This window comes from Apus apus, chromosome 1, assembly GCF_020740795.1.
Source record: "Apus apus isolate bApuApu2 chromosome 1, bApuApu2.pri.cur, whole genome shotgun sequence".
Taxonomy (NCBI): Eukaryota; Metazoa; Chordata; class Aves; order Apodiformes; family Apodidae; genus Apus; species Apus apus.
In genome coordinates, this window is record NC_067282.1 from 166,832,043 (window position 1) to 166,855,093 (window position 23,051).

A 23,051-nucleotide genomic window follows, 5' to 3' on the forward strand; every position below is an offset into this window, starting at 1 on the left:
AGCAGCTGTCCCCACTGGTGTCTGCTTGCTCCAGATGTGCAGGTTCCAGGAGATTCATCCTTTAGCAGCTGTTGAACCAAAAGCATAACTATGGGCACAGCATGATTTTATTTGGAATTTTATGCCATCTTTTCCAGCATTGTGTTTCTCAGCATCGTGCCTGTTGGAGCTGAATAGGGTGTTTTTTTGTGCACCAGCAGTCAAGCTTTAGTTTGTGTTGCAAATACACAATCGCCATACTTGGGAACCAGGAATTAATGATTTATTGTTTGAAACAGCAGACAAAATCTCTATGCTCAGAAGGAAAAAAAAAAAAAGAAAAAAAAAGGGAAAAAAAACAATGAGGAAAGATTACAGTGATACGTGATCATGTGTAAACACAGGTGAAACTATGTCTTGGCATGGATGATGTGTATTTAAAACCAAATTCTAAGCAAAGAGAAGTACCAGTGGCCCCAGTGCACAGTGCTGGCTACCAAAGGATGGAAATGTCAGAGCTCATAGGGGCTCATAGGGGTCCAAAAATTGTTAGAAAAAGTGTTGAAATTAAAAATGTCTCCTCTGCATCTTGCTGGAGGAGTGTCCAAGGAGAGAGCAGGTGCGTGCTCTGCCTGGGGCCTCTGCCAGGGGTGGGGCCAGGCTCCTGGGCTGGGCACCCAAAGTTTGGTGTGCAGCTGCCTGCACCTCTATGCTGCCTGGGCAGCGTGCTCCCTTACTCAGTTGATCTTGCTTACACTGCTCCCCTTTGGAAAATACATGAGTAGTTTAAAACCAGTTACTGGTTCTGAGTAATGAGAAAGCTGCTTATCATCTCTCCTAGTTGCTGCCTGCAACAGACAGTATTTCTGTACTTCTAAATCATCTGTGGCTGCAAACAATGTCTCTACTGATCTTTGAGCTGCCAGTAACGTATGTGCAGGGAAGGGAAGAGTGGACCTAAGTGCTCTTCGTGGCCTTCTGCATGTGTCTCGATCACTGGCGGATGCTTAGAGACCAGTATTTTGGTATGAGCCAGCTGGCCAGTATTGTCAGTATAAGGAGTAACGGCCTTAAAGCAATAACGGTGATGCAATACTTGTCACATGCAGGTCTGTCCCAGTCTGGATACCACCTGGAATCACCTGTGAACAAAACAAGTTACTTGTTTTCAAGTACAGCTGCACCAAGGGCAACAAATGGAAGCAGGAATTCTGGTGGTACTTACTAATGACTTTGTCACGCTCTGCATTTTCTGGAGAGAGAAAAGAAGTGAATGTAAGCAGACTTACAGATTATAAGCTATTTGACTCAAAGCAAAAGGGAATGAAGTGTGAGCCTCTGGATGGGCTCAGAAATACAGCTATGGGAGCTGTGTTTCTTTCCAGGAAGAAGCAAAGACCTGCTGACTTTGGGAGAGCCCTGTAGGGACTCTTGGGTTCAACCGTGTTTGACTTCTCCCACCAGTGACTGGCATAGAGAGGATTCACTCCCCCAGGCATGCTTCCCAAGATCACTTTGGCTTTTGCCCAGTGTCTTGCATTTAAGATCCTCAGCCTGTAACACATTAAAGACTCCCATGCTTCAGAGACTACCTCTTGCTCCTGCAGTGCTGGTGATTTAATGCCACCTTCCTGCTCCATTAGTTCATCCAAGGTCGAGTGCTAGGGAGAAGTGTGACTGTACCCTTAGCCCCCTTGGGGCAGATGTCCACAACACAGTGTCTTGTCTTTCTTTCAGGAATTGCAGAAGGTCTCCTCCCCTCTTGATTCCATCCAGCCATATCAAAGCCAAGTTTAGAAAATCAGGTGGGCTGCTAGGGGCTCAGGCTGAGCACCACACCCCTGTGAAGGGCTCTTGTGTGTCAGCCTGGCTCTCTCCTGGTGCTTTGGGGGAAGCAGATGGCCAGCCTGATGTTCACTAGAGCGAGCAGCTTTGGCAGTGCTGTGACAGCTCTCCCCTCCCGCAGCAGCATGGCAAGGGGCAAGGCTTGCTTGGATCTGCACCAGCTCAAGCTACAGCTCATGCATCAGGTAATAAATAACCCTGAGTCCCTGGGAGGGGACATGTATCCCCTTCTGTGCTTCCATTTCTGCAAGTAGTAACTTCTGCCTGGGGTACTAACACCTTAAACTGCAGCCACTATATCTCCCATATCATACCCTCTGGTACCTGAAGAGCAGACCTCATCCCATCACTCCCTGGGGTAGAAATCAGGCTCTTTCCACCCTCCTCCCCTTTCTTTGTGCATCGCTGCTCACTTGGCTTCTGACTGCAGTTTTTCAGATTATATTTAGGACCAGGAGAGCACTGTGCCTGCCTCCTGCCAGTATCTTTTGTGTGCTCTCTCCCTTTCCATGTGTGCTTGGGGAGGAGGGCTGGTTGTCCTCTACTTACGACACAGCTGGCTGGCACACTGCTCGCCGTGACAGTCACTGCACGCTGCTCCCATCTTGTATGGGCGCCCTGGGTAATTTCCACTGTGAAGAAAAGTAGTACTGCTCTCAAACTGCCCTTGGGAGGAGAACGTTAATACCTACCAGTAATTGCTTCTTAACCTGAGTTTTGCTTCACTTGTGCTGATAGAGCAATGGTCTTTGGATGGTCCCTGTCTGAGTGCCCTGTGCTCAAGACATGCAGTGAAGCAGAAGAGGTTAAATGTAATGGAGCAGCCTGTTGTTTAGAACTGTGGAGATGGCAGTATTGCAAACCTGGGAATTAAAATAGCCTCAAAGCTGGATAATTTGTGTGTGGAGACTGTGGGCTCTTAAAGCTGGTTCTAGCTATGGAGGCAAAAGCAGGCTCAGTTACTGTGTATGTAAATCCATATTCAACCTTGAAGAGGAATCTCTTGTGCTGGAGAATCTCTTATAGGTACTGATTTCATCCATTTGTTGGTAAACCATAGAATCATAGAATGGTTTGGATTGGAAGGGACCTTAAAGATCCTCTATTTCCAACCCCCCCCACCCCCGGCATGGGCAGGGACACCTCCCAGTAGAACAGGTTGCTCAAAGCCTTATTTAGGAGCAATGTGTGTCTCCCCGTTTCCTCCCTCTGCTAGCGGTGTGAGTGGCATCAGCTACCTCTGCCCAGGCTCTTGGCTTGATATTATCTGCCCACCTCTGATACTGCACCAAACACAGGTCAGTGCTTTGCTTTGCTTGGAGCCTGGCCAAAGTGAGTTTTAAAGTGGGCCTCAAACTGCCCATAAACCCAGGGATTTCATATGCATGCAGTCTCGGTAGCGCTGAACTTCATGGCAAAACCTCATTACTTTCAGCAAGGTGAGGCTTTCATTACTTGCCCTAAGCTGAAGAAAATCCTTTGGGGTATATTCACTTTAGAAATTGAAATTGTGCGCGCATCTTGCTTTGCCCCTTGGCGAAGTTGAAAATAGTTAAGGATTAGATAAATAAAGAACTTGAGTTCCCACTTTTCAAAAGAAACAGCTGGATGTGACATTACCCTGCTTCTTCATATTTAACAGCCTGTTTGCCACGTCCTCACCCAGCAGGAAAGGGCACAGCTTTAATGTCCTCTCTAGGGGCCCTCACCTCCCCAGAGAGCACCCTGCCTGCTCTGCTGTTTGCTATTGGGGGTGTGGGTGCTGCTCCTCCTCCCCGTGGGGTCCCTGCCAATGCAAGTGATCCATCATGATTCCATTTCTCTACACGACACAGATCTTGGCTAAGGGCCTGAAGGAGGAAGGCTTAACACATGTCTTCAGGAGGTCTGAGGGACAGCAAGCACCTCCTGGCAGTGCTGGAGGCCTGCTCACCTGTGCACAGGATTTCTGCACCATCTAGCAGTCTCACCAGCAGGCTGCTGCTGCAAGCATTTCACACTTCAATATTTATCCAAACCATTCACCTAGAGGGTTAATTCTGCAGGCACACATGGAAGTATTTCCAGACTTTGGGCTTGCACCTTGACAACTATATGGGGCCACCTTGGCACTCAGGAGCAAGGGATTAATTTTCAAACTATAATTTCTGTATTTTCTTGTCAGCATCTTACATTTTTCCCTTTCTAGCAAAAAAAAAATAATTCAAAAGCTGGTTGGATAGCTGGTTGGATAGAAGTGTTCCTCTTTCTCTGTTTTGGGGACAATTTCCTCCCACAAAACACATGAACAGGTGGACTGATCTGATAAAGTTGCATGTTGTGGGAGGGAAGGGGTAGGACCTAAAACCTGTGAAATATTTGTAATGAAAAACCTTACGCTGGCCCATAGTTGCAGATGAAGTGAGCTGCATTGGTTATGGAGGTGTACTGCACCCTGGGACAGAAGTGGACAGCACAGCCAACCTTGTAGCTTGTAGCCCAAACGACCTGCAAAGACAGACGAGTACACATTGGTGACAAAGGCTTTGCTTCACCATCTGAAGTGTTAAAGAGAAGACCTGCCCTCCTCTATTTCGTCACGACAAATTGGCTTTGAAGCTCAGGCTCCCGGAGGGCAGGCAGCAGTGATGGATATCAAAATCACAGTTTGTTCTGGAAAACACCTGATTGTTTTGCCCAGTTCAGCAGGTGTTTATTTAAATGACTCCAAAAGAAAGAATAACTGGCTGTAACAGGTAGTTTTCCTCTCCTGCAAAGTAGAAGGTGAAGTTTGTCACCTTTGCTTCATGGCAACCCATTAGCTTTCCTACAGCTCCTTCAAGGGCTGATTGCCCCAGTGCTAAGTCTAGCAGGGATGTGTTAGGCAATTTGCCAGAAGGCACTGGTGCTACGGGAGGAGAAGGGAGAAGGAGTGTGTCTGGGCTGCAGCTCTGCCTTTTAGCATCACGGCCATGACTAAGATAATCTAAAGGCAAGGGCATTACATCCTCTATTGGTCCTCTGTCTACCAGAAGCTAACAGTTTGATCCAGCATCTTATACCTAGCTCAAAAATTACAGTGCAGCCAAACGCTGCAGCCCTGGAAAAATAAACCCTGGGACACAAACAGAGGGGAGACAAGGGCACAGTGGTACCTGAGGGTGATTCAACAGCAGCAGTGACTGACTACATGAGAGACATGGAGAGATGCTGGCAGCACAGGAGATGAAAAAGCACACCCGTGCCTCCACCGACTCAAAGGGGAGGCTTGGCCCTTTCTGTTTGTGGCTGTTTGGTGCCAGCCCTGGAAAGACGGGACAATCCCCAGGCTCCCGAGGGTGCTCTTAGTGCAGCAGCAGAGCAGAAGCTGCTCCTGACACCAGCCATAGACAACTGCTTCCTTGAGGACAGTGAAGGACAACATCACAAAAATCTCCCCATCCTAGGCAGCCACCAGTTGAGGCATATGCTGGGGATGTGGTTGTAGTAACTGCAGTAATTGTACCCCCGGGGAAACTTCTCTTCTATACAGGTGGAAAGGAGAGAGAGGAAAGTGGGGTTCCCTGAAGGTGCAGACCCAAGGGTGCCTCCATAAACTAGGCTGACATGCAGCTTCCAGCTGCAGTCACTATCACTGCTGACTCCAAGTAAGAATATTTTCTCATTCTCCCCTGTGCAAACATCCAGGCTACTCCTTTACAAACAATGTGGTAAACAGCACTGCACCTTAGGGCCAGGTAAGCTGCATTTCACCCCACCAGCTTCAGCTCATCCTTCAAGTCCTAAATGCACATGCATATCTCCACAGAAAATATGAAATAGCTTCAGGTCAGACCCTAGAGCCACTGTTGCAAGTGGTGTCTCCTCTCCCATAGCCATGGGAGTCATGGTTGGGAAAAATATGCACATGATGCTTGCAGAGCTGCAGACAACTCTTTACATGCCGGTATTTCCTCAGCCCTTGGCACTGCTCATGGTGCTGCACGGAGCCTGTCTGCCAGAGCTGGGATCTCGTCCCACCACATACTGCAGCCCACAGCTATTGCTGTTGCCTGGTTTTTGGCCACCACTTCGCTAAATCTGACTGCTTGGTGGCTGTCCTGTTTTCCTCCTGGAATCATAATGTAACTGGCATATCTAAAAAAAATAATGCAGCAGGTCTTTTCCTCCCTAAAATGGGGACATGAGAGCATCTTATGCACACAGACAGAAAAAAAGACCACAAATCTAGAGTTTCTGTGTCAGAATGGCAAAGCTGGTTAATTGTTTAGATGGAGAAATGCAGTGCCTACCTGGGTATAGTGGCCACATGTTCCTCTGCATTTATTGGAGCTGTAATCATAGGCGCTGACCTCGTTGTACCAAGAGGTGATGGCTCTTTGCACGGCAAACACAGAAAGTGAGCCAGTCCAGAGGTTTTCTCCAACAGGGCTAAATGTGGGGTGAGCCTGCCCTGGATCTCTGAGGTATGTATTATGTTTAAACAGGCATTTCTTTGCCCAAGCTTTGGCAGTCTTTGCCAAATCTGGATCCCAACTCTGCAAAATAAAGGTGACTAAAAATCACTTTGATACCTTAGCAATGCAGTAATTCAGAGCAACTTTCAGGAGAAGAAAAGAGCTATTTGCCAAACAGATTAAGTGTTTGGGAGGCAATGTGCATTTCCAGGATGTGCTGGCTATGAGAGAAGGTTAATTTAATTTAAACAGTGAGTTTACAGGTAATCTGGGAATATGCTTACCATACCAATCAGACTGGAGTCTCATGCAGCCTTATGCACTGAAGCCATGGCTTGCAGGTTGGTTCACAAGCATGCAACGATTTTTGGGACAGTTGAAATTCAACCCCTTGGTTTGCATGTTTGTGTTTGGTGTTTTCAAATGTTAGTGCTGAATTCATATTTGTGGAATCACTCATTTAACTTGCCATTCGATCTTACAAAAAATGGTTATTTAAGCGGCTGAGTTACAGAAATATCTGTGTTTGCACTGGAGGTGGTGTCTGGTTTTGTTGAGTTTTCTGGTGAACACTTGATTGAGCAAATACAGTAGTATACTTCCTGGAAAAGGCAGTACTACAAGTCTGTGCCTGTAGTTGTAGTTACACTTTGTTTCATGTAAAAGAAGTTGTTCAGCACTGCTGAATTATTTTGGATTGAACTTTAAAAAAAACACCACAAAACTTTTTCATTTGTTCTTGTCTACATGTTTTCAAATATCTCCGTTGTTTCTGCAAATAATAGAATCCCTAGAGAAATTGTTTCGAATGGGTCAGTACCAGTGACTAAGGAAAAGGTGGCTGTTAGATTTTTATGGCCATGTTTTACGTATTATAACTTCTTGTACCATATATAAGTCTGAAATAATTTGTGTAGTTTATGCTGCCAATAAGAAATGAAAAATTACAAGACCATACCAAAATACATCTACAGAGTTTTTAAAATACTTTGTATCTTTAGTTTCTTCCTATGCCTAACACTGGGGTGGGGGGGTGGGCTGTATTTTCCCACAAAACGGACACATAACATTTATCTAGAAAATCAGACTATTGAAGATTAAAGGTAAACTTAGGGCGCAGAATCTTATTTTAAGTGAGCAGTTCATATTTTCTTAGATGATAACTGATAAGGGCAATGAGCAAAATCTGGCATTGTACAAAAAATCTCTCCCAGTCCCAGCATTATTGCAAGTCATGCTGAGGCTGCAGTTTACATCTTGGCTAGGCTCTGAGTTCACAAGAAGACCATGATCAAACATGTATGACAGTGGTGGATGGACCTTAGTGCTTCACAGATTCGTCTTCCAATTCTGCTTTTTAAGAGCCCACATATCTCTTGTCTCCTTCATGCTATAATAATGTTAATTATAAATTTTAAGTTATATAAAGGTATATGTAATAATAAGTTTAAAAGTAATAAATTCAAAGGTAAACTAATAATAAATTTAAAGGTACTTTCCTTTTTATGTGTGTGTGAAAGCTTAAACTGGCTGACTGTTGGAAATTAATGTGCAGAAATTGGTAATTCAGAATTATGTTTATTTTATGTGTAGTTATACTCCTTATTTGCTTATGAAAGAGCATTTCTGCAAAAAGATTGGACTACTCTATGTGGGGAAAAAGTCACAGGTCAGGGAAGTTTGCTTATAGATATCATTGCTATTTGGGAAAACAGTAAACTGCAGTTTCTCCCCCACCTCCATAAACTATTTGTCAGGTTTGCTTTTATAAATTAAATTAGTTGCTTCATGATTTAGGCAAGGAAAACAGAAAGAATGATAAGTGAAAAGTGATGTGAGGCAGCAGGAAGTCAAAGGAGGCTGCTGTGAAGCCCTGATGAAGGTGGTGAGACTCTTTCTGCTGGTTTTGAAGAGCCTTGAAACAGACCTAAGCGATGGCTTGTGTGAATGGGAAAGGGGTGACATATATCACAAAAATAGACTATTTGGCTTTGTTACTTGCAGTTAAAGGAGTTTTTGTCTTGTATTTTCTTTTAAAAACTGTATTTCCAAAGGGCGGAAATGCCCTGAGTTCATAGTCTTCATTTTTACATAACCAGCTGGAGAGATCTACAGGAAACAGAAGTTCCCTGTGAAATACAGAAATCGTCTTCTTTGCCTCATATTTGAAGTGCTAAAGGCCATTAGAAAATGAAGAAATATGCTGTTTTCAATTCAAATGCTTTTACTTTCATAATAGATTTTATCATATATTGTACTGCTTTTTCCACACAAAATTCTTCCTGGGAGAGGTCCTACTTAAGGTTCTACAGTGTTTTTAAAGAAACGTACCCTGATTTAGAGGCAATATAGGCCCACTGTTGAGTGAGGTGGGTGCCCTGGTGACAGAGGATATAAAGAAGGCAGAGGTGCTGAATGCCTTCTTTGCCTCTGTCTTTACTCCTGCAGGCTTTCTCCATGAGCCCCAGTCTCATATAGCCCCAGAAGAAGTCAAGATAAAGGAGTTTGCCATGGTAGATGAGGATTGGGTTAGGGATCAGTTGAGTAATCTGGACATCCATAAATCGATGGGTCCGGATGAAATGCATCCAAGGGTGCTGAGGGAGCTGGCGGAGGTCATTACTAGTCCACTCTCCATCATCTTCGGTAAGTCTTGGGTAACAGGAGAGGTGCCTGAGGACTGGAGGATAGCAAATGTCACTCCAGTCTACAAGAAGGGCAAGAAGGAGGACCCGGGTAACTATAGACCGGTCAGCCTCACCTCCATCCCTGGAAAGGTGATGGAACAACTTGTCCTTGGCACTATCTCTAGGCATATCAAGGACATGGGGGTCATCAAGAGCAGTCAACATGGTTTTACCAAGGGTAAGTCATGTTAGACTAACCTTATAGCCTTCTATGAGGAAATTACTAGGTGGATAGATGATGGTAGAGCGGTTGATGTGGTCTATCTTGATTTCAGTAAAGCATTGGACACCGTCTCCCACAGCATCCTTGTAGATAAGTTGATCAAGTATGGGTTTGATGATCAGGCAGTGAGGTGGATCAAGAACTGGTTGAAAGGAAGAAGTCAGAGAGTTGTAGTCCATGGGGCAGAATCTAGTTGGAGGCCTGTGACTAGTGGAGTCCCTCAGGGGTCGGTACTGGGACCGGTGTTGTTCAACATCTTCATCAACGACTTGGATGAGGGTACAGAATGTACCCTCAGCAAGTTTGCTGATGACACCAAGCTGGGAGGAGTGGCTGACACACCAGAAGGCTGTGCTGCCATTCAGAGAGACCTAGACAGGCTGGAGACTTGGGCGGGGAAAAACCTGATGAAGTTCAACAAGGGCAAGTGTAGAGTCTTGCATTTGGGGAAGAAAAACACCATGTACCAGTACAGGTTGGGGGCTGACCTGCTGGAGAGCAGTGTAGGTGAGAGGGACCTGGGGGTCCTGGTGGACAGGAGGATGATCATGAGCCAGCAATGTGCCCTTGTGACTAAGAAGACCAATGGCATCCTGGGGTGCATTAGAAAGGGTGTGGTTAGTCAGTCAAGAGAGGTTCTCTTCCCCCTCTATTCTGCCTTGGTGAGGCCACATCTGCAGTATTGTGTCCAGTTCTGGGCCCCTCAGTTCAAGAAGGACAGGGAACTGCTTGAAAGAGTCCAGCGCAGAGCCACAAAGATGATTAAGGGAGTGGAACATCTCCCTTATGAGGAAAGGCTGAGGGAGCTGGGTCTCTTTAGTTTGGAGAAAAGGAGACTGAGGGGTGACCTCATCAATGTTTACAAATACGTAAAAGATGAGTGTCAGGAAGATGGAGTTAAGCTTTTTTCAGTGATGACCAGTGATAGGACAAGGAGTAATGGATGCAAATTGGAGCATAGGAGGTTCAAGGTGAATATCAGAAAAAAAATTTTTACTCTGAGAGTGACAGAGCACTGGAACAGGCTGCCCAAAGAGGTTGTGGAGTCTCCTTCACTGAAGACATTCAAAACCCGCCTGGACACATTCCTGTGTGATGTGCTCTAGGTGATCCTGCTCTGGCAGGGGGGTTGGAGTAGATGATCTTTCGAGGTCCCTTCCAACCCCTATGATTCTATGATTCTATGATTTAGTTCCTGTTTTATTGTTAATAACCTAAATGTGTTTCTTAAGCATTTTTTTTTAATATTTCAGTTCTTTAATTTTTCAAAAGGAAAAATTAGACACAATTTTAAAAGATGAATATTGCTCTTTTAATATACCACACCAAGATTTTCTTGCTGCAAGGCCAGTAAAAAAATCCAGAAAACAGAATCTGGAGCAATATGTACTAGGCGTTCAGGATGCCCAGCTAAGAAAGCTGAAGTATCAAGACACAGATAGAAGAGAAACTAAATTGTTTCCTGTCATGCTTTCAACTCAAGGCTGCTGGTTGCTCACTTACCCCTTCCTAGTGTGCACTTCCTTTATAGTGTTTGGTAACCAGAAATGTAAATTGAGCTTTTTATTTTCTTCTTCTGCTTTTTTTTTTTTTCCCCCCCAAACTTTGGTTGCTTTTTTTTGAGCTTTGGTTGGTGTGTTGCTAATTACAGACATGGTTATGTCCTCTTCTGGTGGTGACCATGCAAGATGTGAAGAAAGCAGAGCCAAAGGCAAAATATCAGAATTAAGATGATTGCTACGGTGGATCTGAGAGATCTGCAGAGACTGTCCCAAGAAGAAAAAAGGTATCTCAACTATTACCCAACCAAACCACAAAGGTGATGGATGTTGCAAGGGACAGTTCCCAGGGTACTGGAATTGACCCTCTCCCAGATCAGAGATGGGCTCCTCAGCCATAAGCCCGGCTTTGTGCACACATTTACAGCTTCATCCTCGTTGGATTTTCCATGTGCCACCCAGAAGGGAGACATGTGTCACGAGCCATCTGAAATGAGAGTTGGCCATTTTGGGTGTATGTTGATTCATGACAGGCTGTCTTTTGTGCTATGCCTGCAGGTATTGCCCCCTGATGTGGCCAGGGAGCAGTGAGGGGATAGAGAGACGTGGGACCTGATGCTTCCAGCTGCACTTGTTGCTCTTTGGCTTCCCCTGAAGCCCCAGCACCTAGGAACAGCTGTTCTCTTGGCTCAGTCTGTGAGAGCTTTGCAAAGAAAGCTTGGAGAAAGCTCTCCAACATTGTTTGGCAACCGTCTCTGCACTTGCTGGCTCAAGTATGAAAGGTTGTGCTGAGGTCTGCCCATAAATTACACCCCAGGCTGCTGAGCTGTGGTGCCTTGGAATGAGGAGGCTTTATACAGCACAAAAGCACATCATTAGGCTGAGGGTTGAAATCTTGGGTTTCAAATGAGAAAATTAAGCCAGACAAAACTATACATGTCCTCAATCTTACAAAACCATATGATAATCAGAGCCTTTTTTTCTGCTTTAAAAAGAAGTAGCTCCTATGAGCTTTTTTTTTTTTTTTCCATTTGATCACAAAAGCAATATTTGAGAATTGTAAACACCATCACAATGCTGCACGCTTGCATGTAAGTTGTGAAGATCCCCTTACCATGTAGAGCATGTTGCTGGCTGGTGGATTCACTCCAGACCGGAATCTGTTATGGGTTTGCACACATTCCTCAATAAACTTTGGATCTCCAATATCAGGCAGCGTCGATGCTTCATAGGAGTCAGAGGAACGACAGAAGTGCAGTAAAGCCAGCACACAAGCAGAAAATCTGCTTGTCATGATTCTCAGCCCCTGGTCTTCCAGCTTTCAGAGCAGAGTGCTTCAGCTGTGTGAGGCGGTTTTAGCACCACTGGCAGCGTTTTGTCTGGGAGGCTTGTGGGCTGGACTTTCTTAGCCATGGTAATTGAATACAGCATTGGTCAGAGGAAGTGAGTCATATCTCAAGAGCGTTGCTATGAGAATAAGGAAATTAATCTACAAGTACACATCAGAACTGTGGCAGTTTTGTCTCTTCTTTTTTTTCTTTGTCTAATTCTGGTGGGCAAGATGCTTCTCTTCTGTCCTTTGGACTTCTTAGTTTTTGTTTCTTTTCTCCCCACCATTCCATCCATAGCAATCACTCTGGATTGCAGTAAAGTCTTGGATGAATTTTCTGTTTTTCATGAAAATAGCATCTCTTTTAAGGCTGTTACTCTGTATCCAAATGCTGTGAGAAATAATTTATTTGAACGATGACTTTTACACTATGAACAATCACTTTGGTTGTACATTGAGTTATTGAAGGGGTAACTTTGGCTGAGAACTGCAGTTTAAATATGTGGCAATTATTGATGGGTTTCTCCTGTGTGCTTTGTGTTGCTATCAATTTCTTCTCCCAAGCTTTAGGAATTTGTAATTCAGTTCCTGCAAGCCAAGTCCCCAGCCAGGGCTGGGTGCTATGAATTTTAGTGCTGCAACCACACTGGGCTCCACAGCCAGGGGTTAGGAGCCATGCACATTGCCTCAGGTACCCAACGTTCCCTGCTCAGACCCACCACCATCACACCCCTCTTCCTTACACTGCCCTTAACTATCACCTGTCCAACAAGCTCAGGCCCAGCCTGGACATCTCTGCAGGAATGAGTTTGGGTTTCTTCCCAGTCTGGGTTTTGGTTTAGGAATCTGCGTCCTTTGAACTTGAGTCTTTTTGAACGTACTTAGGTCCCAGTTATCACTTCTGGGCATGCACTCCTGTAGATGTTGGGGCTGGTGGCAAAGCCACATTCAGGTTGGTTGTCTGGGGTCAAGCTGTGAGCCAGCAACAGCAACCCCACCAGCACACATTAGGTCCTGTGGGTCACACACATTCATGGGAAGGTATTCATGGGAAGACTGCTTACAGGTGAAAAGGTCCTCTGAGTGAATCATGGATGAGAAACATTGTGTTCACATCTACCCCACAGACAGGTTTTTAAAGCAGAATAATGCGGTGGGTTGGCCGCTGCTGTTGCTTACTCACTCCACCTGACCCAGAGGGATGGGGGGAGAAAACAGGAAGAGGAAAAGCAAGAAAATTCATGGATCAGAATAATGACAGCTTAATATGTCTGGGAAGAGAATGGGGGAAAAAACAAACCCCTCAAGTGCTGTAAACACAATCATTCACCACTCCCAATGGCAGGCTGATGCCCAGACAGTCTCTGAGCAGTGGACACCCTGGAAGCCAGCCCCCACTTTTCTTCTTCCTCTAGTTTGTTTGGTTGTTGTTGTTGTTTGTTTGTTTGTTTTTCTAAATACATTGTTATATGGAATAGAATATCTCTTTGGTCAGTTCAGGTCAGCTGTCCCAGCAGTGTCCCTTCCCAACCACTTGCCCACCCTGAGCCTGCTTGCTGTTGCTACATATAAAAGACAGCAGCAGACAAGAACTGACAATTGTGACATTAAATATGTATCTTCTTACACAGTGACATATTGCAGCATATGACAAAAGCCCAAACATTTGGGCTTCATTTTTTTTCTGTGGGATGCTATGCTCCTTCAGAGCTGCAGCGTGGCTCCGAATTTGACTCACCGTGTTCTCAAAACATGAGGTCTATGACAAAGGAGGAGAAACAGCTTTAAATACTGACGGCACAGTTATGCATTGCTGGTATCAGCCAGTAACCCTCAGCTTGAAAGATGGGTTTGTTTCCCTTGCTAATGAATGTATATAGGAACAATAGGGGTGGAGGGTTAAATGTCTCTAAAACCAAACTGAATCCATCCACAGTTTGGGCTCTTTTAATGAGGCTGAGATCTTCCATTTCTGAACCCGAATCTGTCCTCTCCACATTTCATCTTCCCTCTCCTGTTTTTCCTCTCTGCTGCCCCCTTTTCCCTGCCTACAAGCTCAGGATGGCTGTAATCTACTCTGCATTTCAGATTTTGTCACTGTCTCACATCCTAAAATTAAACTTTACCCACTGACAACCCATTTTAAGCCCTGCACTCTCACCTTTCCCTGGTATTCTTCTAGCTATGGAGGACAAAGCTTGACTCTGAGAGGAGAACAGAATAGTACAACTGACAAGAGAGTAACTTCAATGGAGACAGATACACATAGGCTAAATATAGTAAAAACCAAGGTTTACTCCTGTTCATAAAAAGTAACACATACAGTTAAATCTCCATTATCTGGGGAAAACAAAGTCTGGGATAACTGAAGGTTAATGGATTTGAGTTATTGCTTCTTTTGTATACAGTGTGCTGCTTCAGACATGTCTTTGGGCTGCCCCAGGTTTCCAGGAGGCTTCTTAGCATATGTAGTAATGTATAGTTTTCATGGTTCCTCTAGCAATCTATCCTTAAGCCAGAGGTAAGAGACCCATACAGGCAGAGAAGTATGTTGCAGCTACTGCCAATAAATTAATTCTCTGCACAGCCATTTAAATGTTGCCTTGAGTGAAGAAGCGGCCTTTTTTATGCTGGATAAACATCACAAGGATAATGAAGAGATGCTTAAGTGCTTTAAAAAAAAAATAAAAAATGTGTGCAATTCTCTGAGAGTAATACAGTGGTAGGATCACTACCAGTATCTTAATTGATCATTACTCATAAAAAAACCTGTGTGGATACCGCCGTTGTACTAAAAGAACAGCAGCAATACTCAGCACCAAAAACAGTGGCCTTAAAATGGAAACACTGAGGCAGTATTGGTCACAAGAGGGATGTGGATGCTCAGCAGGTGGGATGTGAGGTGGCGCAGGAGGTTTAGGGGGACGTGGCCACGGTGGCTGGGGCCGTGTATCCCAATCTGGATACCAGTAGGCATAATCTAAAAAAGAGTGAAGAATCAGGTGTTTACACAGAATCACAGAATGACAGAATGTTAAGGATTTCCAAAGATCATCAAGTCCAACCCCACCTGCGAGAACAGGACCAGAAACTAGGGCAGATCACTCAGAAAGGCATCCAGACAGGTCTTGGAAGTCTCTAGAGAACTAGACTCCACAAACTCTCTGGGGAGCCTGTTCCAGTGCTCTGTAACCGTCACACTAAAGAAGTTCTTCCTCATGTTGAGGTGGAACTTCCCTTCATATATTTATAGACATTAATTAGATCCCCCCTCAGTCTTCTCCTCTCTAGACTGAAAAGTCCCAGGTCTCTCAGCCTTTTCTCATTAGGCAGGTATTCCAGTCCATTAATCATCCTCGTAGCCCTCTGTTGGACAGTAAATCCCTGTCTCTCTTGAACAGGGGAGCCCAGAACTGGACACAGTACTCCAAGGAGGTCTCACCATGTCCAAGTAGAGGAGGAGGAGAACATCCCTTGATCTGCTGAAGACACTCCTCTTAATGCACCCCAAGATACCACTGGCCTTCTTGGCCACAAAGGCACATTGCTGTCCCATGGATAACTTGTTGTCTACCCGGACTCCAAGGTCATTCTCAATGGAGCTGCTCTCTAGCAGATCACTTCCTAGCCTGTACTGGTTCATTTTGTTGTTCCTTCCCAGGTGGAGGACTTTTCACCCATCAAACTTTGCCATACTTATAAGAAAGCAATTAAGAACAATTTGATACGTACTTATCAGCTTCTCACGTTCTGTATTTTCTGTAAAGAGATCAGAAGAGGAAATAAATGTATCATTCAGTGGTGGTTCTCAATGTAAAGAGGTAATCATTGCTGGTGCCTTGCTGACTGCAGTGACAATGTCAGTCAGTGCCTCAAACATCCTGCAAGGGGGAAGCTGGTCAAACAGGCCAGCTTCCCAACCCATCTGAGGCTCACTTTTTTTTTTCTTTTTTTTTTTTCTTTTTTTTTTTTTAAATTGAATTGAAAGAGAAACAGAAAAGAAGCAGCAGCATTGGGAAGAATTTATGTCATAAGGAGGAAGGAATAACAAATAAAAACAAAACATGGGATGTATTTAAAATTGATACAAAACCCAAATTTAACTAGTTACAGACAGAGACATAACTACTAAATATCACAGAAGCACACCTTTCCTAAGAGCTATGATGCATTTGCAGGATAGCCAATGTGGATTCTATTGGAATTATGCATTTGCCTTATAGGAGAATATGATAAAATGGATTGTATAATCTAGCACTTAAGTTTTAAAAGTTCTCTTCTTCCTCTCCCTCCCTCTACTCTTTGAGATGTTTCTACCTTTCCTGTGATTTATCAGTCTGAGACTTCAAGATGTGTCTGCCATGGTACCATGGAAGGAAATGTGAATACCAAATGCTTATTTCTGCAGCTGAAACTTATCTAGAGCCTGACTAGTAGAGACCATCCCCACTGAAACTCTGTTTAAAATTCATATTTGATTTGAGACATTGTTGCATATCTTTTAATTTCTGTTTATGTAAAACACTATTTCTGACTAATTTGGGACTATGTGTAGTGAAATACAGGTCCACAGCTGCAAACTGCTGTGGAAAAACAAGCTCTCACTGCTGTATTTCAGAAAGCTGTGGAAGTTATTTTTAAGTGTACTTTTCAGCTATAGTTGTCTGGAAAATGTGATAAGACATATTAAACCAGCAACAAAGCAGAAGTTAAATATACAATTTCTCCTAAAAAAGAAGAACCAAACAGGGAATATTTTGGGGGGCTAAAGTTTTAGATTTGACTTCCTGATCAACTAAAAGTGGAAAACAGTCTAAGTGGTATTTCTCTTCACTAGACACTCTGGCTTCTACCTCAGAGCCTTCAACAGCAAAGTATTTCAATTAATTCCTTCTTACACTGTTCTTATCTGGGTTTCATACTGTTCCTGTGTGGTGGGCTACACACCTACTATGTACTTGGTGCAAACTGACTAATCATTATATTTCCACTGATAATTATGCCACTTTTATTTCTATGCAATTTTCTCAGTTGATCAGTTTGGTCTTACCACAGAGCTTATCTACACACTTCTCATTACTGCATCCACTGCATGGTTGACCTGCTTTATATGGTTTTCTTGGGTAATTCCCCCTGCAAAGCAGAAGAGTATTTTGTTAGCTCAGTTGTTTGAAAAGCAATTTAAATCAGGTTGTTAGAATGAAAAGCTACTTGGGGGGAGGTGTGTGGGGGAGAGAGGAAATCCCTTTTCCAAAAACTGATCATTGCCATTGTTTGAAATACCTTTTAGATTAGATTAAAGCTCTCACTGCCCCGGGTGAGCAACTCCCTGATGACTCTTGCCACTATAAATTAATGAGACTTCTCAGGCAATACTCTATTACACAGTGCAAGTGTAGAAGAATCTGCCTTTAGTCCCTCATTATCCACCTGTATTTATTTTAAAAACAAATTTGTAAAAGGTAAGCTCAGAAATTCTAAAGTGCAAGATAGACTAAAGGATTATCTTCCTTTTATTTTGTTCAATTAAAATACCTTGTTTGAAGTTTGGGTGGGAGCACAGAAAGATACAATCTTTCTCAAGCAGTAAGCTTGCACATTCCCCACTTTTCCTGCTGTGAATGAAGTCAAAACAGATCTCAGCTGTGATGTGCTCATCTGCTTTTACAAGAAGGGGATTTTCTGCAGCTCCAGCCATGTCCAGCAGATTCTGCTCTCAATGGCCAGAGGAAATTTTCCTTGGTCTGGTGACATGTGTACGTAGCTTCTTCTGAAATTTGTTACAACTACTCCCATCATTGTTGGCATCTGATACCAGGTCAGTTATAGAATATTTTAAAAATAAAGGAAACCCACAAATGCCATAGTTAACTTACGCTGGCCCATAGTCACAAACAAAATGTGCTGCTCTCAATAGTCCTGGAAAATTTTCAACTGTATTGCAGAAGTGAACTGCACAGCCAACTTTGTAACTCTCTGCCCAAACGACCTGAAGGGCAAAAGGAAATGTGTAATACACCTGTTCAAAGACTGAAAAATCAAAAGCATTAAGGGAGGAAGGAGAAAGGAAGGATCATGTGGAAATTCAGAACAGTTGTCACAGGAGCAACCCAAAGGGCAGCTGGTACAAATGACTGATTGATAGATGTTTTTGCATTTATTACATGGCTCCCCCAAACCCATGAATTTGTCAAGGCTTAATTCCTTTCTACCATTACTGGAAAGAGGACTTGGACATCCCTGTGGCTCAGAGCATTTCTTTCCAATATCATGAAGCAATAAACTGGTGGGTGAAAACCCCTGCTGTAATTCATGTTTCAAAGCAGTGTCTTCCAAGCCTCTGCTTGGATTTTCCATGAAACCATTACACCATGAACCACTGGGTGCATAAGACTCACCTGGGTGTAGTGACCACACATGCCAGTACATCTATTTGTGTTGAAATCATAGCTGCTGACCTCATTAAACCAGCTACTGACAGCTGCATCCACAGAGAAGATGGTTGCTGTGCCAGTCCAAATGTTTTCTCCAACAGGGGTAAAGTTGGGGTGCACCTTCCCTGGCATTTTAAGGTAGATATTGTGCTTAAACTTGCACTTCTTTGCCCACGCTTTGGCAGTCATAGCTAAGGCAGCATCCCAGGACTATAGAAAAGGAAGAAAACAATATAACCTGCACTGCAGTTATTTAGCTGAATTCAAACAATTTATAACAGAAACTTGAAAGGATTATTTTTCCCTTTTCTGCTTCCCATCCCTGCATTCAGTTTCATTCTCTGACTTGACATTTCTACTCCCATAGCATTTTTATTTTTTCTTTTTTCTCCCCTATGTATTGCAGGACATGTACTATCTATCCACTGTCCTGTGGTATCTGACTTGTTGAAATATGTCTACAGGTTGCCCAGGGAGGTTGTTCCCTTCCCTAGCAGCGTTCAAGGCCAGGCTGGATGGGGCTTTTGACCAACTTGGTCTAGTGGGAGGTGTCCCAGCCCATGCCGGGGGGTTCAAACTAGATGATCTTTAAAGTCCCTTCCAACCCAAGCCATTCTACAATTCTATGATTTTATGCAGAGCTGGGCTGCAGCCTCTAAGCTGCTGTACCCAAAAGGAGGTAAATGGGTGAAATTCCCAGATTCAGAGGGGCTTGTGGGACTTTGTGCCTAGAAGCTGTTTGCTGTCCAGGGATTTGCACTTTGCAGCTATCCCTAGACCAGATAGGAATTCTGTTTTGCTGGCTAGGATGGAGAGGGGTCACAGCTGCTCCCTTCCCCATCCCCTTCTGCCTCCTCAATGTGTGGTCAAAGAAAATAAAAGGCTCTTTCATCTCTGTCAGGCTGAGGAGAAACCATGCCCATCCTGACTGAACCTGGAAGACATGCAGAAAGATTTTATGCCACTGAATGACCAGGCAATAAAATGGCAGGAAAAATGTAATTTAAAGGATTTGAGAAAAAAACCAAAACAAAACACAGCTTTGACTTTGTGTTCATGATGATGGGATTGGAGATGGCAATTGCCACTTGTAAGCCAATGTTTAGTAGTAGTCTAAAAAGCAAATAAAATGTTATAAATTCTTTGAGAAGGAATGGAGAAAACCAGATATATAATTATACCACTGTGCAAGTCCTGTTAAATGCTGTGTGCAGCACAGCACCCCACCTTAAGAAGAGGACAATAGAAATGGAAAGGGCAGAGAGAACATGGAGGAGGACACCCATCCTCAAGTATTGAAGGGCTTTCATAAAGCAACAGAGAGTGCTCTGCAGCTTTGATCAGAGACAGCTGGACATCCTGGGTGAAGTAGGTAAATAAGCAATGATTACTTACTCCTTCCAATACAAAAACCAGAGACTACCAAAGCAAGCTAGGAATTAACAGGTCCAAATCAAATGCAAGGAGGTATGCAAGGGACAATAAAAACTTATATGAGCTCAAGGCTGAAAAAAAATCATACAAGAAAAGTCTATCAAGTGCTTTTAAATACAAGGCAACATCTTTGATTCAGGAGGTTTCTATACATCTGCTGTTATTCCAAACTTGCTGGATATTTGGTCTGAGCCACTTATCTGTTCTCGTGTGCTAGCATTTAAAATGAAACATTGTTTAAAACAGTAAGAAATTAAAATTGCTAGTCAGAATTTTACCCTTTTACTATGAATTTCCTCTCATATAAATGATTTATACTGTGCATGTGATTTATGGTTTTAACTTCCTGTCCAGAGAGGCAGCACTGCTGGAGAGCTCAGAGTTATGACATGAGCTGACTGGGGTTACCTCCCTCAGCTATCTACCTACCTTTTTCCTTTTGTATTCCCCCAAACCAGATGAGACCTATTCATGGCCTGTTCTGCTACCCATAGTATTTATAGGAAGCTCTGCTTTGCAGCCCAGATATTGGTATGTCTGCTTTTCAAACCTTGCTACAGCAAATGAAGATAAGGTATATAAATGGTTGTCCTGGCAAATCTCTTTCTTCAACACATGTTCTAAACTGGAAGAAACAAGGGGAGATGATAGATTTTCAACAAATCCTTTTGTGCAGATTGCCTATTCAGGAGCTTTTTAATATCAAACAGCTTCCCTGAATTAAACCTGGACTAACATATAACAGATTACTACCAATCCCACCCCAAAGACTTCCCTTCCAATTATTGAAACTGAACAACACTGTGAAAATTAATGCCTATTTCCTACACAGAACGAACATATCTAGAACAGAAATAATTGAAAGGGAAAGAAAAGTAAACGAAGAGTAAGATGGTCTAAATCAGCAGCACAATCTATATTGATTTTCAAAGAGTTCACCAATGCTTCCTTACCATGCGCAACATATTGCTGGCTGGTGGATTCACTTTGGATCGAAACGTGTTGTGAGCTCTCACACAGTCTTCAATGAACTTTGCATCTTCTATGTCAGGCAAGGGATATTGTGGATAAGCATGACAGCAAGCCAAGAGATCCAGTAAGACCAATGCAGCAAAGAAAAATGTGATTTTCATTATTCTTCAATGCTTTCAGTACTCTTCCAGATTTTAAAAGAAAAATCTCTTAATTGGAGGTATCACTGGCGAGCAGCTCTTCAGAGGTTGTACGCTGGATACGGAAGCACTTGAAAATTTCAAAGTAACAGGAAGTAAAATTGCTTCATAAGGCACATCTCTATCTGAGATCATAACTGGCTGTCAAAGTGTAAACTGTGAAACAGGCATCAGTCATGCATATCAGCAAGAAGCAACACTCCAGGAATACTTCTGTCTTTTCTTTGAGTGTGCTCCATTTTGGTGGACTGCCAAGCTGTTCTGTGCTTGTAGGTCTCATCTGAAGGACGCTGCAGAACAGCTTTCCTAAAACATGCTTCAACCATAGAAATTGCAGCTTTGACAAAATACAAATCTGCAGTTCAGCTAATTTTACTACCCGATAGCTTAGTCATACCAGCTCAGTTACAATTATTTTGCAGGTACCTTGCTTCCATTTCAGAATTACTCAGAGAATAAACAGAATTAGGAAAAGTGCACCTCAGCAGGAGAAAAACAAAAAAGGTCCTGAACAGCAGCTTGCTGCAAAACAGACCTTCTGACCTGGTTTGGTGTGTAACAAAAGTACAGTTTGGACATCCCAAGCTTGAGTATGCACAGATTCTCTTCTTCCTTAGCCATTTGCCGTTACTGATAGCCTGAAATCACTGCAGGACCTGCCTGTGCTCTTGGAGGGCAGCTATAGAGTTAGCACTCCTGGTGTAACATTCCACATCTTATCACTTCTTGGAGCAGTAGGATGGGTTGTGTTGGGATTTGTGCCATCTCACCAACTGTTCTGCAAGCTGGTTGAAATGAAAACATTCATGAGTCTGATTCCCTGCTCAATTTTGCAGGTCAGTCCTTATCATTCTGAACATATAAGGAAATTATCATTCTGGGCTTGCCTTCTCTGTTTGCTTGATGGCATTTCCCTCTGAAATAACACCCTTGATTTGTTTCAGAAAGTCTTCTAACAATCCATACACCTAATTCAGATAGGCTAAAAGAGCTGTAGCACTCCAGCACCATCAGAGGTGTACTTATCTAGACTATTAAGAGGGGGCATATAATTAACTATTTCTCTGTGTCAACATGTTTATGGATGTCCACACATTTCTAATGCTCCATGCCCTCCTCTTAGCCATGATTTGTTGACCACTTTAATGAAGGTAGGGACAGCTGTGCTAGGCACAAGAGACTCAGAGAGAAGGAAATGAACAAACACTATCTTTTCTTCCCCTTTTCTTTTACAATAGTTTCCTGTGCTTTGAAACTCTCCTAGTAAGATCACCAGGTTTTTTCTGTAACAAATTTTTTGTTTAAAAGAGACAGGACTCAAGTATTCAGTGGGAGGAATCTGGCCACTTTCTCTTTCTCCATGGGCACAGCAACCCTGGGGACAAGATACTTTGTGTCCAGTCATGTCCTTGATGAAAAGATGCATGAGGCACTACCAATCGCCTCAAACTCTCACCTCTGTTGGCAAGTAAAAGGAAGTAGGAGGTGAAACACTCACCCTGAAGCAACCCCAGTCCAAGGCAGTAGTCACACTTGCAGCCCAGTCATTGGCCTTTAGCTCTAATTGCTTCACATGTTCCTCTGTCAGTGGTTGGCTATGACTCCATCTGCCTCTAGAACATGTATGTGATGGTCATGATCTCACCTACATTGACTGGATTCATCTGCTGACTGTCTCCTAATATACCACTAACAGTGACAAGGTCCCTTGTCTAGCAGACATAGTTTCTGTTCTCTTCTGCTGTCATGCTCTATTCTGGAAACTGTGTGTGGGCATTGGTAAAGGTGATGTGGCCCACAGCTGTGGTGGGACCTTTTAAAATGTACAGGAGGATGGCCTCTTGCTGGCATTAGGGACAGCTGGTCAGGCTGGGAGTGGATCTTGGAAGGGAGGTTTCTTCCTGTGGGCGCCACTACCTTTTGTACAACCAGAGAACAGAGGTTGGTATCTCCTGTCAGCTGCTTGCTTCTGGGCTACAAGGACGCTCCAATCTACCATGTGCACTCCTAAA

The 23,051-nt window shown here is 43.5% G+C and overlaps 2 protein-coding genes across 2 annotated transcripts; both read right to left on the reverse strand.

Moving 5' to 3' along the window:
- Positions 1-247: 247 nt before the first annotated feature.
- On the reverse strand, positions 248-12,022 carry LOC127386638 (glioma pathogenesis-related protein 1-like). Its single transcript, XM_051624046.1, has 6 exons — positions 11,784-12,022; positions 6,096-6,341; positions 4,202-4,311; positions 2,374-2,456; positions 1,205-1,231; positions 248-1,121 (listed from the first exon to the last, which is right to left on the reverse strand). The coding sequence occupies exons 1-6, from the start codon at positions 11,961-11,963 to the stop codon at positions 973-975; spliced, it is 795 nt and encodes a 264-aa protein (XP_051480006.1). The 5' UTR covers positions 11,964-12,022; the 3' UTR covers positions 248-972.
- Positions 12,023-14,732: 2,710 nt separating this feature from the next.
- LOC127389802 (glioma pathogenesis-related protein 1-like) lies at positions 14,733-21,000 on the reverse strand. Its single transcript, XM_051630662.1, has 6 exons — positions 20,821-21,000; positions 18,398-18,643; positions 17,876-17,988; positions 17,050-17,132; positions 15,732-15,758; positions 14,733-14,979 (listed from the first exon to the last, which is right to left on the reverse strand). Exons 1-6 carry the CDS (start codon positions 20,998-21,000, stop codon positions 14,753-14,755), a joined length of 876 nt encoding a protein of 291 aa, XP_051486622.1. The 3' UTR covers positions 14,733-14,752.
- Between the last annotated feature and the right edge of the window lie 2,051 nt (positions 21,001-23,051).